Raw genomic sequence first — 15,692 nt, 5'->3', positions numbered from 1 at the left:
TTTCTGGAAGAACCACCAGAATGGTGCTTCGAAGAATCCCGGCTGGACGAGGACCTATTATGATCTTTAGACAAGTGCTTTGAGGAAGATTCCTTAGTCTTCGCCTGTCCTTTGTCCGACACCTTTGACTTCCCGGGCCAACCACCAGACCCCTTGGACTGATCAGACTGATCTGACTTGGATATCAAGGAGCCACTCGCCCCCTTCGAATGATGCGACCTGGACGTAGAAGACTTGCTACCTCTCCCCACCTCAGATGTAGGCAACTCCGTCCGTTGCTTCTTAGCAGGGGGTTCCGCCAACGCTGCTCTTCTGTGCTCAGAGGCCTTCTCCACCCCCACCAAAGACTAGCTCCCCCGGGCCGAACCCACTTCCAAAGCTGGGTAAGTGCCCTCGTTTAGCCAACAGATGAGCTGGCAGTCACAGTCTTTCAAAGTCTTCTGCGAAAACCCCTGGCATATCTCGCAGGCATCCGCTGAATGATGGGGGTACAGACAGAGACAGCCCGTATGGCAATCCCCTTCGAAGACCTTAAAGCCGCAGGTAGCACAAGGCCTAAAAGATTTTTTCTGGGCCACAGATGACATACTGGCCGGATACAAAAAGCATGTGCAAAACACAGAGAAGCACAATGTAATCCCAACAGTTTGGAGACTGTTGAAATCTGAAGGAAAGCCGCAAGGAAGGGGCTATATTATGTATCAGATGTCCTATTGATGTAGCCTAAAGCACCCAAAAAGAACATCGATAGAACACTAAAGTGTTGACGTTTTCCATAGGAAAACGCTAAGTTAAAGTTAACGAGGTTTCCCAGCCTGACATGAAATATTCACAGCATGTGAATCCATGAAAGATCCAATGCTGGCGAGGAGCTGGTGTATGGCCCTAGAGGCGTTGGGGGTCCTTCTGTTGAGTGGGGTTGATTTTGGTGCTGGGGTTAGGATGTCCACTTGGTTTAGAGGGACTAACTCCTCGACACTGGATTACATATTTACTGATGAATGCCTACTAAACAGCTGTATTTCTTTCTCAGTCCTGGAAAATGATTGGAGTGATCATGGTATCCTGGAGGCTAGTTGTTAAGTCGGTTTATCCTTTAGGACTCATCTTTCGCAACTAAGGAATGCTTGGGGCCAGGCTATTCATTGGTCTGACAAATATTGGGGCTTTAAATTCTAAATTACACATGGTCAGGCAGTCATTGGAAAATTGAGGTTTTCAATGTAAATAATGTTTCAAGCCACTATTGGTAATCTGGTGGAGTATGTGGCAAGATGTGTACCCCAAGAAATGTGAAGGTTAGAAGTCCTATACATAGCCATAATGATGAGGGCGCCAAAGCCAAACTAATATGTGAAAGAATATTAGATGGGTTAAGGTTACACACATGAATTTGGAGGAAACACTTAGCAGGATCAAAAAAATCTAAGCACAACTATAAACATTTCTGTACAGTCATGAAAGTTATGTTGCTTCAGAGAGATGAAGAGGTAATGTGTTTTAATTACGGCAGATATGGGCTCGTTTTGCTCCTTGATGCAGAATCATGAACCATCTAATATGTCCCAGATTAATGCCGTCTCAAACAGTTGGTTGACTACTTTAGGGCCATGGATGACAAAGCCAGGGCAACAGGGATAGCGATACTTCAATTTTGAGGATGCCGTCCGTTGATAAATCGACAGCCCTTTGAGATGGAGAAGAAATTCTTAATCTCTTAAAGAAGTGCAAGAAATATAGGGCTCTGGGGCCAAATGCTTTGACTAGTAACACTCTGAAGGCAGATCCAGTAACCTGGCCAAGAGTCCTTTTTCTGCAGTTGGAAGCATTCTCGACACAGGCCTAGTGCCTTCGATTTGAGTTCAGCAATAGTTGTGCCGATATTCAAGAGGGGCTGCCGGGCTTAGCCAAAAAAACTATCGTCCGATCTCGCTGATCGACGCTGACTGCAACATATTCACGACCCTTCTCCTTTAACATCTGGAGGAATGGTCAAAGAGTAGTTATATGTTGAACACATTTCAAACTGGGTTCCGTAGAGGCCACTCTACTAACATAAATGGCCTGCTTCTACGAAGTATCCAGGAAACAGCATGGGGTACGAGGGAGGATGCACTTTTTTGGCCTCCATTGATCCATCGGCTGCTTTTGATTGGGTAGTTTGGGCCCGCCTTTGGTCAAAGCTCGCAAATTCAGGTTTACCAGATGGTCTCCTACGGCTATTGATGAGTCTATACCAGAACTCAAGCATGCATATTAGTTTAAACAAAGAGGGGGACCTCTCGGGGGCAATTAAGACCTCTTCAGGCCTACGACAAGGCTGTGTTCTTGCGCCCTGGCTTTAAAATCAATACAAGTCAGACACTGGGGAATATCTAGATAAAGCAGGCATTATCGCTCTAAGCCTGGGCAAATGTAAAATTCCTTGGCTGGCCTATGCAGATTTTATTCTTCTGGATAACACAAAGGTAGTCCTACAAAGACTTCTATCTGCCTTTGCTGCATATGCTAATGAGAATGGGCTAATTATTAATCCAGACAAGACCAGGATATTGGGGAAATAAAACCAAAAATGTGCATGTATGGTCCTTGGGAAATACTCCGATTAGGGCCACTCCTAGTTTCACTTACCTGGGCTTTCATTTCTGTGCCAATCCAGGAGTATGGCAATCTCGGGAGATCGTACTCCAAAAAGGCAGCCATGCTAGAGAAATAGCTGGGGAGAATAAATGGTAAATATGGACAATTTTCTTTAAAACCAGACTTATTCTTTTATGAGGGCCGAATCAAAACTGACCAATGGTCTGGAGCTCTGGCAGTACTACTATGTTTAAAATACTGAATCAGATAGAAGCCAGACTGCGGCGTAAAACAGAGGTCCTAATGCAAACTCGGGGCGGCAATAAGATATGATCTGGGTATCTCATCATTCAAGGCAAGAATGGAGTATGTTCTGTACGCGTAACTGTCCTCCCCATTCCCGGGAACAATCTATGATGCTCTTAGCCACGCATTACCACGGAGAACTGGAGACTTGACGGGCCCGAATTACAGTGCTGATTTTGGTGGGAGATGTGAAGCTATTCTTGAGGGTATAACAATTGATAGAGATTGTCTTTTGAATAACCCAAATAGAGGGTCAAGAATTTGGTTGGAACACGACTGGTGTGAAACAATTGTTTCCTTACATGCTTAACCATTAATGAGCCATTTAGCACATGAACACAAAAGAAGGGAATAGTTTACCTGTAACTCCATTTCTCCAGCATTGGTATCTTTCATGGATTCACATGCTTAGAATATTCCCCGTCGTCAGACTGGGACCCCTCGGTACACATATATAGCCTTTTCCAAAGGAAAACTTTCGACACTTTTGTGTCCTATCTACGTCCTTCTAGGACTCGCCTACGCATGCTCCGCAGGCCGTACTAGTATAAGAGGCCCGCCCCCCGCGGCTCCCCTTCAGATTTCGGCCCCTCCAAAGTAGGAAGGGTTAAATTTATCACATACATTACATACGGGGAGGTTGGCGGGCACATTTGAATCCATGAAAGATACCAATGCTGGAGAAATGGAGTTACAGGTAAGAAACTATTCCCTTCTCCAGCATTGGATCTTTCATGGATTCACATGCTTAGAATAGATTGTATAGCAGTAACACTTGAGACGGCGGTGAGAATGTAATGTAACAATATATATCCTCACCCTACTACACAATGCATATCTACCGTAGGGATAAGTTAAGTCATAACGTTGCCCACAAAGTATATCGCCCTTAAGAGGGTAGACAACAGAATCTCCACAGGTAGGAGCTTACCTTACTGAAACAGATGGCGCAGGACAGCTCTTCCCATCTGCATGTTGCCTGGCAAGGCAGTAGTGGCGGGTAAACGTGTGGGGCACTGACCATGCCGCAGCTTGGCATATGTCCGTCAGCGGAATTCCAGCCCATAACACTGTTGAGGACATCGACCTTGTAGAATGAGCTCTAGGATGTCCTTGCAGTGGCCTTCCGGCCTTAGAGTGACAAAAAGCAATCGTCGACGAGACCCATCTAGCCAATCCCTGTTCAGAGATTGCTTTTCCTCTCGTCGACAGACCATATGCGACGAACAGTTGCCGAGTAGCCGTGATGTCTTGTGTACGATGTAGGTAGAATTTCAGAGCCCTCTTAACGTCCAGGGTATGAAGAGTTTTTTCTGCTGCCGATGATGGAGTGGCGAAGAAAGTAGGCAGAACCACGGATGAGTGTTTGATATACCTTCGGGACGAACATAGGGTTAGTTGCCAGGACTACCTTGTCCTTAAAGAATCTTAGGTAGGGCGGGTCCACGACCAGCGCTTGTAGTTCCGAGATACGTCTGGCTGATGTGATAGCTATCAAGAATGCCAACTTCCACGAAATGAATTTTATGTTGGACGTGGCCATAGGCTCGAAAGGCGGTTTCATCAAGCCTGCCAACACTGTTGAGGCTCCAGGTCGGGGGAAAACGTTTCACCGGGAGAAAAGCTCGAAATAAACCCCGCATGAAGTGTTTTACCAGTCTAGAGGAGACTGCCGCCTCTTCCTTGTGAACCTCGAGATGGCTGCCAGGTGTACCTTTATCGATGAGGGGGACAATCCCTTTTCTGCCAAGAGGAGCAGGTACGGTAGAACTTGTTCCGGCGTCACCAACAATGGTTGTAGGCCCCGTTGTCCTCTACACCATTCACAGAATCTCTGCCACTTATAGGAGTAAGATTTGTTAGTAGAAGGGGCTCTAGCCGCCTGTAGAATTCTTTGGCAATCCTCTGAAATGTCTAAAGCCCCGAACTCCGAGAAGTCAGGAGCCAGGACGTAAGGTTGAGACTGTCCGGGTCGTGATGCCACACCGTGCCTCTGTCCCGGGATAGAAGGTACGGGACTTTCGGAAACGCTATGGGATGTTCCAGCGATAGATGGAGGTCTGAGAACCACGGTTGCCTCGGCCAGTATGGTGTCACTAGGATCACCCGGCAATTGTATCTGCGTATCCACTGTATTGTTTTCCGAATGAGGGGAAACGGGGGAAACGGGGGGAAACGCATAGGGGAACATGTCCGTCCATGGGAAGGAGAACGCCTCCCCCACCGAACCCTCTTGGGGCCATCTGCTTGCAAATTGCTTGCATTTCTTGTTGTCTTTGGTCGCGAAGGCGTCCAGAGGGGAGTGACCCCATTTCTCAAAGACTTTCCTCAAGTGACCCGTGTCCATTTCCCACTCGTGTATCTGGGCCATGCTTCTGCTGAGGGAGTCGGCTTGGCAGTTCCTCACTCCTGGAAGGTGATGAGCCACGAGTGAAATTTCGTGCTTCGATGCCCAATGCCATGTTTTCTGGGCTTCTATGGAAAGAGTCCTTGATCGTGTCCCTCCTGGTTTCCTCAGATAAAACATGGCTGTTGTATTGTCGGTCAGTATTCGCACTCGCGAACTCTTGATGTGTGGTAGGAACGCCTTCAAAGCCCATCGTAACGCTCAGTTCCAGTACGTTTATGTGTAGGAGTGACTCCGTTGGAGACCAGCGACCTTGCGTTTGGAGAGCACCCATGTGCGCTCCCCATCCGGTTAGGGACGCATCCGTAACTATGGTGCTCTGAAACTCCGGCTCCTGTAGGGGCACACCGTTGTTCAGATTGTGGGAACTCTGCCACCACTGAAGGGTCCGACGTAGCTCGTCGTCGTCGATGGTTATCCTGTCCGACCACGATCCCTAAGCCTGTGTCCATCGGTCCGCGAGGAATTCTTGGACTGGCCTCATGAATAGTCGACAGTTTCTCACCAGATGGATGCAGGATGCCATGGCCCCTAGGACCGTAACATACTTTCTCACTGAGATCCTGGTGTTTCGCCGTAGCCAGGCCGCTTGTTGAATGAGTCTTGAGGTCCTGTCGAGAGAGGGTTTCACCAGCCCTAACTGAGTCTCGAACTGTGCCCCCAAGAATACCAGCGTTCTCAATGGCCGCAGAGAGGATTTCTCGAAGTTTATGGCGAATCCTAGCCGTTGTAGAAGCTGCATGGTGGCTTGCAGACTTGTGTTGGTCGACGCTGGGGAGGATCCCCTTACCAGCCAGTCGTCGAGGTATGGGTATACATGGTGGCTTTGCTTCCTTAGCCAGGCAGCCACTGGGGCCAGGCATTTCGTGAACGTTCTGGGGGAGGTCTTGAGCCCGAAAGGAAGAACCGTGAATTGGTAGTGAGTTCGCCCTATTACAAAACGTAGGAATTTCCTGTGTTTCCGACACATTGGAATATGGAAATACGCGTCCTGTAAATCCAGGGACGCCAGGAAATCTCCCTTTTGAACTGCGCGGATCACTTCCTGCAGAGTGAGCATCTTGAATTTCAGGCTCTTTATGGACTTGTTGAGCTCGCGTAAGTCTAGAATGGGACGCCATTTGCCGTTCGGCTTTTTTACGACGAAGTATCTTGAGTAGACTCCTTGACCTCTCTGTGATGTTGGAACTAATTCTATCACGCCCTTCGCTAACATGTGTAACCTCCTGTTGCAGTACCTTCATATGGGACTGAGCGGTGAACGCAGGTGGAATATGCGGAGGGTTGTGTTTGAATTGCAGAGAGTGTCCGTTTCTTATAGTGTCTAACACCCATTGGTCCGTCGTTATCCTTTCCCATTCGTCGACATATGCTGAAACTCTTCCCCCCAGAACGGTTTGTGGTATGTCACTGCTGATCTTTTTTTTGCTCGTCTCTCGACGACGATTGGTATGATGGTAGTTTTCTGGAAGACTGGAAGTTTCGTCGACGGTTAGCCGATTGTGAGGCACGTCGGTATCCCTGGGAGGGGTAAACCGATCTGGCAAAGGATCTGTCTCCAGAAGAGAATCTTGAATTACCTGAAGCCCCTCTAAAGGGACGAAAAGACTTGTAACTTCTGCCACTCTGGAGGGCACCCAATGAACGTGCCGTGTCCGAATCTTCTTTCATTCCTTTTAGGGCCTCGTCCACCTTCTCACCGAAAAGAAGGTCTCCCTCAAAGGGCATATCTAAGACCTTGTATTGCACTTCTGGCCTGAAGTAGATACACTTAAGCCATGACTGTCGACGCAATACCACCCCATTGTTGACTTGCTTGAAGCCTGACTCAGCGAGATCCACCGCGATGTTTATTGCGTGATTTGAGGCTTCCTCACCCTCTCGGACCAGTAGCATCGCCGCCTTCCTCTGTTCTTCTGGAAGATGATCAAGCATCGGAGCTAGTCTGCCACATCTCCCTATCGTATCTGGCCACAATCGCCAGAGAGTTTGCAGCCTTTACTGTGGTCGCTCCCACGGAGAGCACTTTCTTGCCAAAGGCATTTTGGCGTCTCGCTTCGTTCTCAGGAGTCGTCGTGCACTTGTGCTGTGCCTTTGCCTTCCTCGCTGCTGCCGCCGACACCACAGAGTCCGGTGTTGGTTGAGAGGATAGACACTTGGGGGTAGACTCTGGAGCCTTAAACTTTTTTTCTAGGTGTCCTTTCACTGCTGGTTCTGAGAATGGGTGTCTCATTGTCTGCAACCCCTCTTTCCATACATGGTCTATTATTGGTATCGAGAACACCAACCTCCTTCTCTTGCCCATGTGGTCGAAAGTCCTTTTTCTGTTCTTCCTGGGACAGACCTAATTCTTTGCATGCCTTCATCATAGAATGGAATGACGCAATGTCGTCCGGAGGGGACGGGTGAGCTGGGCTTTTCCAACTCCGCCTCTGACTCCCAGGTAGGATCCCTGGAGGGGGATAATGAGATATCAGACATGGCTCCCCTGTCAGACTCCGAATCTGGCAGCTCACCTTCCTCCTGTGCCAGTGTTGAGATTGGCGTGTGTGGGTGCGTCGGTTGACGGGACGGGCCCGGCTCGTCGACGGGTGACTGTGGCAGGCTTGCCTGGGGTAGTCGCTGGTTCAACGACCGTAACAAGGACTGAAGCGTGGACAGAATATCCAATGACAAAACCGATTGAGGATTGAGGAGAGGGGCAGATACCGGTGTAACGGATGCCCTCGTCGACGACTTGTCAGCCGCTCGTAGCCCTAGGTCTGCTGGGCCAGCAACTCTCTCGTTCTCCGAGGACAGCAACATAGCTTGTTCTTGTAGCAAAGCCTCCGGGGGGATCGGGTCAAAGACTTCAGGCCTCCAGGCCTCCTGTAGGACCCCCGTCGACGAGGCCCTCGTCGACGGGACGGTGGATGCCCCCTGTGCAAGTGGCAGGGAGGCGGCCGATGACTGGACCGCCGTCGACAACGACGTAGACTTCGCAGGTGGTTTTGGCGGTCCCGCCTTCTCCACACTGTGCCCGCTTTTACTCGACTCGTGGTCGATCTGTGATGATCGCCAGAGGAGGATTTCCTTTCCTTCTCATGCTTTTTTGATGAGGATGATTTCTTTGCCGAGGAGTCTCTAGTGAAGTGACTTCCAGACGACTCTTTTTCCGACGGTCTAGATTTCTTCGCCGGTGGTTCCGACGAGGCCGCGCAGCGTGATGTTTTCGCCGACTGTGTGGAGCCCACCTCCGAGGGGGGTATGCCCCCGCTCCATCATTCAGCCATGCCACCAGGCGTCGGTTCCGGTCTTTGAGGGTTTTTTGAGAAAAACCCTTGCATATGTCGCAGGTATCCGCCGAATGGTGAGGGTGGAGGCAATATATGCAGTCCATATGTCCGTCCCCCTCGTAAACCTTTTTTAAGCCGCATGTCGCGCATGGACGGAACAGCGCTTTTCCTGACACCGGGGACATTATTGTACTCGAAATCCAATAACGCATCCTAGTACAAAACAGTAAGACAACACGAGGAGATCCCACTACTTTGGAGACGGTTGAAATCTGAAGGGGAGCCACGGGGGCGGGCCTCTTATACTAGCACGGCCTGCGGAGTATGCGTAGGCGGGTCCTAGAAGGACGTAGATAGGACACAAAAGTGTCGAAAGTTTTCCTTTGGAAAAGGCTATATATGTGTACCGAGGGGTCCCAGTCTGACGACGGGGAATATTCTAAGCATGTGAATCCATGAAAGATCCAATGCTGGAGAAGAGGGGTGCTCCTCTCAACCTTTATTTGGTTTCCTAATATGAACCATAGGAGTACTCTGATGAGGTTAAGGTGGAACCTCCTGCCTACAAGAGATTAAACTTCAGAGGAAGCTCATTACATCCGATAAATGCCACGGTTGGTTTTGTAAGTCTGACATGGAAACAATTAGGCATTTGTTGCTTGAGTGTAAGGCACTTGGGTTCCTAAGAAAAAATATGGAGAGATTTCATCTGTACCAACCATGGTGATAGATGCATTTGCATGGTTTTGTTGCTTGAATATCCAATTCCCCCAAGAAGGTCTGGCAGCATCAACATTCATTAAAAGTATGGAAAGAATGTAATTGTCTGCCACTGCCAATTAGTTTTGCTTGTACTTTGCAGAGTAGGTCTGCTATGAAATAAAATGTGCTTTTAAAATGACTTGTTTTTTTCTTTCTACTGCTTGCTCCTTTGGGACTGGATTTTTTTTTCTATGGATTGAAACGTTCTTTAATGAATTATTCTACTACATGTATTTTTTCTTTCTCGATTTGATCGATTTTATTATTTGTAAATATATGATTGAGTGATTAGGTATGTTAATTGAACTGTCTTGTATTTGAATTGTAAAGGTTTTATTAACCATATACAATAAAACCCCACATTAAAAACGACAAATTTCCTTATTAATTTAACGAGGCCATTTACAAAATTCACCACCGCAACAACAATTGATACTCTAAGACCAAGCACACAGGTTTCCCATAATGTTTCACAATCCACACCCTCACAGGCACCAAAGTGCATACATCTCATTGTAACCAAATGGGGCTGTTCAACCGATAGATGCAAGTGTTTAAACTACCCTAATTTAGTGACAAAATATACATTGGCCCCTTCCTCCTGCACCCGTTCGCGTCCTAGTTGAATCTCACCCGTATGATACAGATTCTATCAAAATCGAAGAAAATTCTTCAGTCGTTGGGCAAAGAGTTTTCTAAATATTGAGCTATACCACCTGGGGGCATTATATAGGAGCTTGGGGGCTGGACAACTGCACGTGAACACACTTTAAAATCCGGTGCGGGATCCAGAAGGGAACTAGCTTTAAAAAAGGTGAGGAAAAACTAAGACCTGCCGCAGAGAATTAAGGACGTTCAGACCAGCTTTCCTTCTTTACCTTTGAATAACACTTCGAAGCAAATAAGGAAACGGCTTCATCAAAAGTAAAAACAAGGACAAAAAATCCTGCAAAAAGACTTTAAAAAGGTTAGCTTCTTTAACAGCAACATGGGAATAGCCTTCTACATCCCGATTGCTCTGGATAATTGGATGCCGATTGGCCGCCCTGTTTGGACCTGTAAATTGCAGCTGGATGAATCACTATGCAACTTCTACATATGGTCCCTTGTAGCTTGGCGGCAGGCAATAGTGATGAAACTAATTGGTATGTAGGATATTTCAAATGCCGATTGGCCCGGTTCATTGCCCATTGATAGATATTTTATTTCTATTGCGCTCGTACACAAGTGTTTCAGAGCGCGACAAGGCAAGGGAGGGGAACAGGGGGAAGAACAAAACAGTGATGTTACTAGGCCCAGTGACACTGAGAACGCGCAAGTGCATGGGGAGGGGAAAGGTGCATGAAGGGGGGAGAAGTGGAAAGTGCGAAACATAAATAAAGGCAACAAACAGTGGTAGTGCAGCAGACAGGGTAGGTCTGATAAATGCAGGAAGAAAAAGGGGGTTGTATGGTACAGATACAGACCCCAGTGCAAGGGGTGGCCCGGAGGCAGTGCAGGAGGGTGCTGGGTGAGCAGTACCTGGGCCCGGGGGACAGAGGGTGGCCAGGTGCACAGTGCCAAGAGAACAGATCAGCAACGGGGGGAGCGACGGCAGAATAAGGGGAAGGTCTTGAGGTGCTTCCGGAACCACAGATGTTTCCCCTCAAGTCAATGTTCTCCCCATGCCAATATCTGTCCAGCATTCAAAGCTAGCGTGCTGAATTTCAGTCAGCACTACTGCATCCGTGGGGAAATCCTTTCACGGTGTTCCATCAATCCAAGTGGGGGGGGTTGAGCCCCAAGAATGAGCCCAAAGATGCAGCACCTCTTCCTCTAGGCTCAGGCAACCACCACAAGCCCCTTCTACATCAAATCAAGGAATTTCTAAACGCCCTCCGTAACAATAGCGGCACAAGCCACGGTCCAAGTCAGAGCACAGAACTCACCTATTCTTTGTCGATCAGGGATGCATAGTCGTCTGCAGAGCAGGTCAGACAGCGGCAGAGCAGAATTGCATATCACCACACTGCAGTGGAAATAGATCTGTAGGAAGAGATGTGACCACATTGCAGGTAACAATACCAACACAAGACGACCACCCCCATCCAAGGTGCACCTACCCAATAGTTTCAAAAAAGCTGCATCCAAACTCAAATATGTGCAGCAAACAGTCACCTCCTAACCTATGCCCCTAAACCAGGGAACAGCAGCAACATATAATTAAGACATTTTGCCCCTAACCATGCAAACTTCATCTACATTGGTGCAGAACGTATTCAGGGGCTGGCGTTTCCTAGCCAATAGTTGTTAAGTTGTATTAGCCAGGTAATGTGGATAATAGTGGAAAATATTAAAAGCGGCAACAGTGGGCAAGCAATACATTTGTATGGTCACAGATGTAGCCTGGACAGATTCAGGGTAAGGGGAGGAAAGACTAATGAAGGATAAGGACGTCTGTCAGTAGCAGGGCGCTGGACTTCAGGGCATGTAGCTTAGCAGCACCGCAGATGTACAGCCCTAGCACCAAGGCCAAGCGACTCAAAGGATGAGGCCAGAGCCAGCAGACTAGGCATAGAGCAGTGACCCTGAAGGGGGAGCCACACAATGTGGCCATCAGTGTAAAGGGACAGAGTGCATGTGGGCTAGCAAGGCTTCCACAGCATGCCACTTCAATCTAGCCATCAGTGTAAAGGGACAGCGTGCATGTGGGCTAGCAAGGCTTCCAGGGCATGCCATTCCAATCTAACCATCAGTGTAAAGGGACAGCGTGCATGTGGGCTAGCAAGGCTTCCAGGGCATGCCATTCCAATCTACCCATCAGTGTAAAGGGAGAGTGCATGTGGGCTAGCAAGGCTTCCACAGCATGCCATTCTTCTCACGGAGGGGCTTCGAACGGGGCCATCCCTGAGGACGTTAGTGGGAGCTTCACTAGAAGCTATTGGCCAGCAATGAGTCATTGCCCAATCAGCATGTGATTTTTAGGGAAGGAAGTTGCCCAGATCGCAGCGAAAAAAGAATGAACTCTGTTCAAAAAGGCACACAAAAACGTGTAGGATGGGGAAAGTAAGTTAGTGGGGTGGGAGAGGGGTCACTGAATAAAGTAGAGGTCAGGACTATTTAAGTCTCTGCCAAGCATCTGAAAAGGACTTGTGGGCTAAAACCAAGAGTGGGAAAGGAACCCTGCAACACTCATCTCACACCATCCCATCAAAGGAATTGAAAGTGTGCTCACACACAAATCTATTAAGTGAGTTTTGATTTGGTGTTAAGAAGCAACGCGAAATGTCAGATGCCAGGAGATTAGACTCAGCCGCCCCCTGAGCTGGATACATCAATTGTTCATACTTGCACAATACGGGGCGATGGCTGCCAGCTCAAGTATTCACATTCATTTTAGAGACACAACCAGACCATGCTGCAGCTCCATTCATTTGTACCTCGACCAATCAGAGAGATGGGCTCACCTGTCCCTTGGCATTTTGTCTAAAAGTAAAGGTCTTCACTTCAAATCTCTTGAGGTGACTTGGAAGTCTTACTCTTGAATCCATAGTTACCGGGTGAAATATGGTTTCATAATGATCCGCAGTATTGGGGCAGCTGGAGAAAAGAACAGAGGCTCACTTACTGGGGGCATCGCAGGAGTAGCCAACATGATCAGAACATTTCATGACCCATCTCAGCACCATGTACTGCTATTGGAAGACACTTGAGCTCTTTGCTGGGGAAACATGCCCATGTTTTTGTACTGCAACATTTTTTTCGATGAACAAAACCACATTAAAAAGGAAAATACAATACATCGAGATAAGCAAATAAAATGAGTCTTTACAAACAATGCTTTTTCAGTGTTTGTTGTGTTACAGCTTGACAATGGTTTGATAATCAAACACATAAAACGAAAACAATTTATACATTGAAGAACTTACAGCTTATCTAAAATGTCTTTCAAAACATAAAGTGCTAGAACAAGGGAGATATTACACCCCACATAAAACGAGGGCAAAACCAGCCTGCCAAAAGTTCCCTTCCCACATGCTTTTTCAATGTACGAATTACCCGCATTAGCAGCGTAGCTGTCAGTGCAAGTATGCACCAGAGTGTCCTTAAGTACCTCTTTGCTCAGTCATGGGCAGTGTGTTGAACAACTTTCTCTTTTGCTGGCCAGTTAGGGAGAATTCTCTCTTTAGGCTGAATTTCCTAACCTAGTGAGTCCCCCAGCAGCTTTGCTGGATTTCTGGAGTTGTTTTTTTCCTCCTGCCAAGAGTGAGACTCTTTCTCCCACTCTTGGACATAATTTATGGTATTCCTTTGACTGGTAATGTGTTTTATGGGCTATGGGGTCCTTTACTCCATATGGTCTCATGTGTTCTTCCTATGTGTGTTACACAGCACCCTCCGTGCAGTAACACAGGGGTGTCATAGTGACACCCCACCATAAACTCCATACCCTGGGACTGACTACTGTCTCCCAGGGCATGTAAAGTCACCATTGGCTTTACTAGTCCCAAATTAACAGAAACCAGTACAAACCATCATAATTCGATTGCCCCGGGGTCTGTTAGTCGAGGGGGCACGTCTCCGTCCCCCCTGATAGAGTTTTGGCTGGTGGCAGTGGAAACTACTTTTTATATTCGACCGCAAATATTTTCCTATGGGATTTTCCCATTGTTCGAGGCTACCAACTTTAAATAAACCGGCGGTATGTTCGAGGCTATGAGAATTAAATAATTAATTAATATTAATTCGCCGTTTGGTATTTTTTGCCAAGACTCGATTCTAAAATGGCGTTTGTGTTCTCTTCTGTGACTCCAACCCAAGTCGAGCCCTTTGTTCCACTTTTTGGCAGGCTTCTCCACAGAAGCCTCCAAAAGTGGTGCCACTCTGTCTGGGTACCACAGGGGGTGTGGGAGGGGGCTTAGGCACACCACTTAGCATGTGAGTGACAGCTAGGCTGAGTGAATGGGGGTTTTCTGTATAAAAGCAGGGCTTTGGGGACTGGAACTTCAGAAGTCGCCACAGGACCTGAGAATCCGACGAGGGAGAATCTGAGCCGACCTACCACGACGACACCACCGGTGGAGCCCTGCAGAACCGACGCACCACTTCCCGACGACAGATCTCCCGGCTGGAGAGGCTTCTTCCCCTGACTGGTGGGCACAACCAGTTTACCTTCCTTTCTTCGCACCCCAGCCCGGTTTGTGGTCGAACTGCCCGTGCCAAGAACCCCGGCGGCCGGATAGCCACTCACCACTGAACCACGAATCACTGGACCGCTCCTTGTACCTGAGAAACTCTGCGGCTGGTTTCTTCCCTGGCAGTGCAACGGACTCCTGTCTTCCTCCACGACGAGATCCCTTCTTTCTCTGGACGAAGCACCGACTAGCACCCGCTGCCAGGAACAACTGCCCCCGCTGGAGCGTTCTCAGCACTTTAAGGTACCGTGTCCACCAGGTCTCCCCCTCTAAAGATTGCTACAAGGTAATAATAATCCCTTAACCTTCTGGACTGGGCTGGCCGCCTTGACCCTCTAACTGGTCCCTTTCTTTGGTCCAACTCCTTTTTGGACCTCTACAAGACTCTTGTGCATTGCAACCGTGTGACCTTGTACACATTTCTTTTGGATCCTCTGAAAGTGGATCCGGCCGCTTGAACTCTAACTTCACGGTTTTACTTTGCCTTTCCCTCTTATGTTCTGAAAAAAAGTGTTGGGATCTGTTTCAACTTGTTCTCTGCTCTTCTCTCCCTTTTTAAAACGAACTATTAGAGTTCCATCTACGTTAAGCGCTCACCACTGTCTGAAAATAAGTGGGGCTTTACTTAAGACTTGTCTAATATTCTTTTAAGGGAGTGTATATCTTTTAGTGACCGTGTTTTTGAATTGCTTAGTATTAGTGCCTGTGTGTTTTTCTAGATGTGGTTTTAAATAAATTATATCTTTTACACCAAGCCCTGGTCAGTGTTTACTTGTTCTACTGTGTTCTCGACCTATTGTGAATACTCTGTATACTGCCTAACTCTTCTTGAGGGAAGTCTGACTGCTCAGCCACAGCTACCAAGTGAATCTGTGTGGTACAGACTGCTACCAAGTGGGTTTACTGCCAAACACCTGTAGTCCTAAATCTTTTTCAGTGGTCCCAGAGGGAACTGCACAGGTTTCTGCCTAACACCAGTTGTAGAACGTTTCTGTGGATTATAAAACCTACAACTTCTTAGATCCATATACAAGTACCAGTATACGAAGGCCAGAAGTTGACTGCTTGTAGTAGGACTCTCTGCACCAGCGTAGGCGAGGCTGGCCAATCTACGCAGGGAGCTGCAATCTGCAGGTCTCCAGATGCTTTGAAATAACACTCCCACAATGCCTTATTTAATGTGAAGGA

The 15,692-nt window shown here is 47.8% G+C and overlaps 1 protein-coding gene across 1 annotated transcript in view; it reads right to left on the bottom strand.

Moving 5' to 3' along the window:
- Positions 1–15,692, bottom strand: part of LOC138453255 (uncharacterized) — a 452,395-nt gene that overhangs the window by 57,060 nt on the left and 379,643 nt on the right. Inside the window, exons 19-20 of the mRNA XM_069605925.1 lie at positions 12,777–12,909; positions 11,259–11,355 (exon numbers count right to left, since the gene is read on the bottom strand). Of these exons, the coding sequence (XP_069462026.1) occupies positions 11,259–11,355; positions 12,777–12,909 (230 nt within the window). The remainder of the gene's footprint in view (positions 1–11,258; positions 11,356–12,776; positions 12,910–15,692) is intronic.

The sequence above is a fragment of the Ambystoma mexicanum genome, chromosome 4p, assembly GCF_040938575.1.
Source record: "Ambystoma mexicanum isolate Mex_15411 chromosome 4p, UKY_AmexF1_1, whole genome shotgun sequence".
Classification (NCBI taxonomy): Eukaryota; Metazoa; Chordata; class Amphibia; order Caudata; family Ambystomatidae; genus Ambystoma; species Ambystoma mexicanum.
Note: the sequence above shows the minus strand (reverse complement) of the source record. Positions and strands in the feature narration are given on the sequence as shown.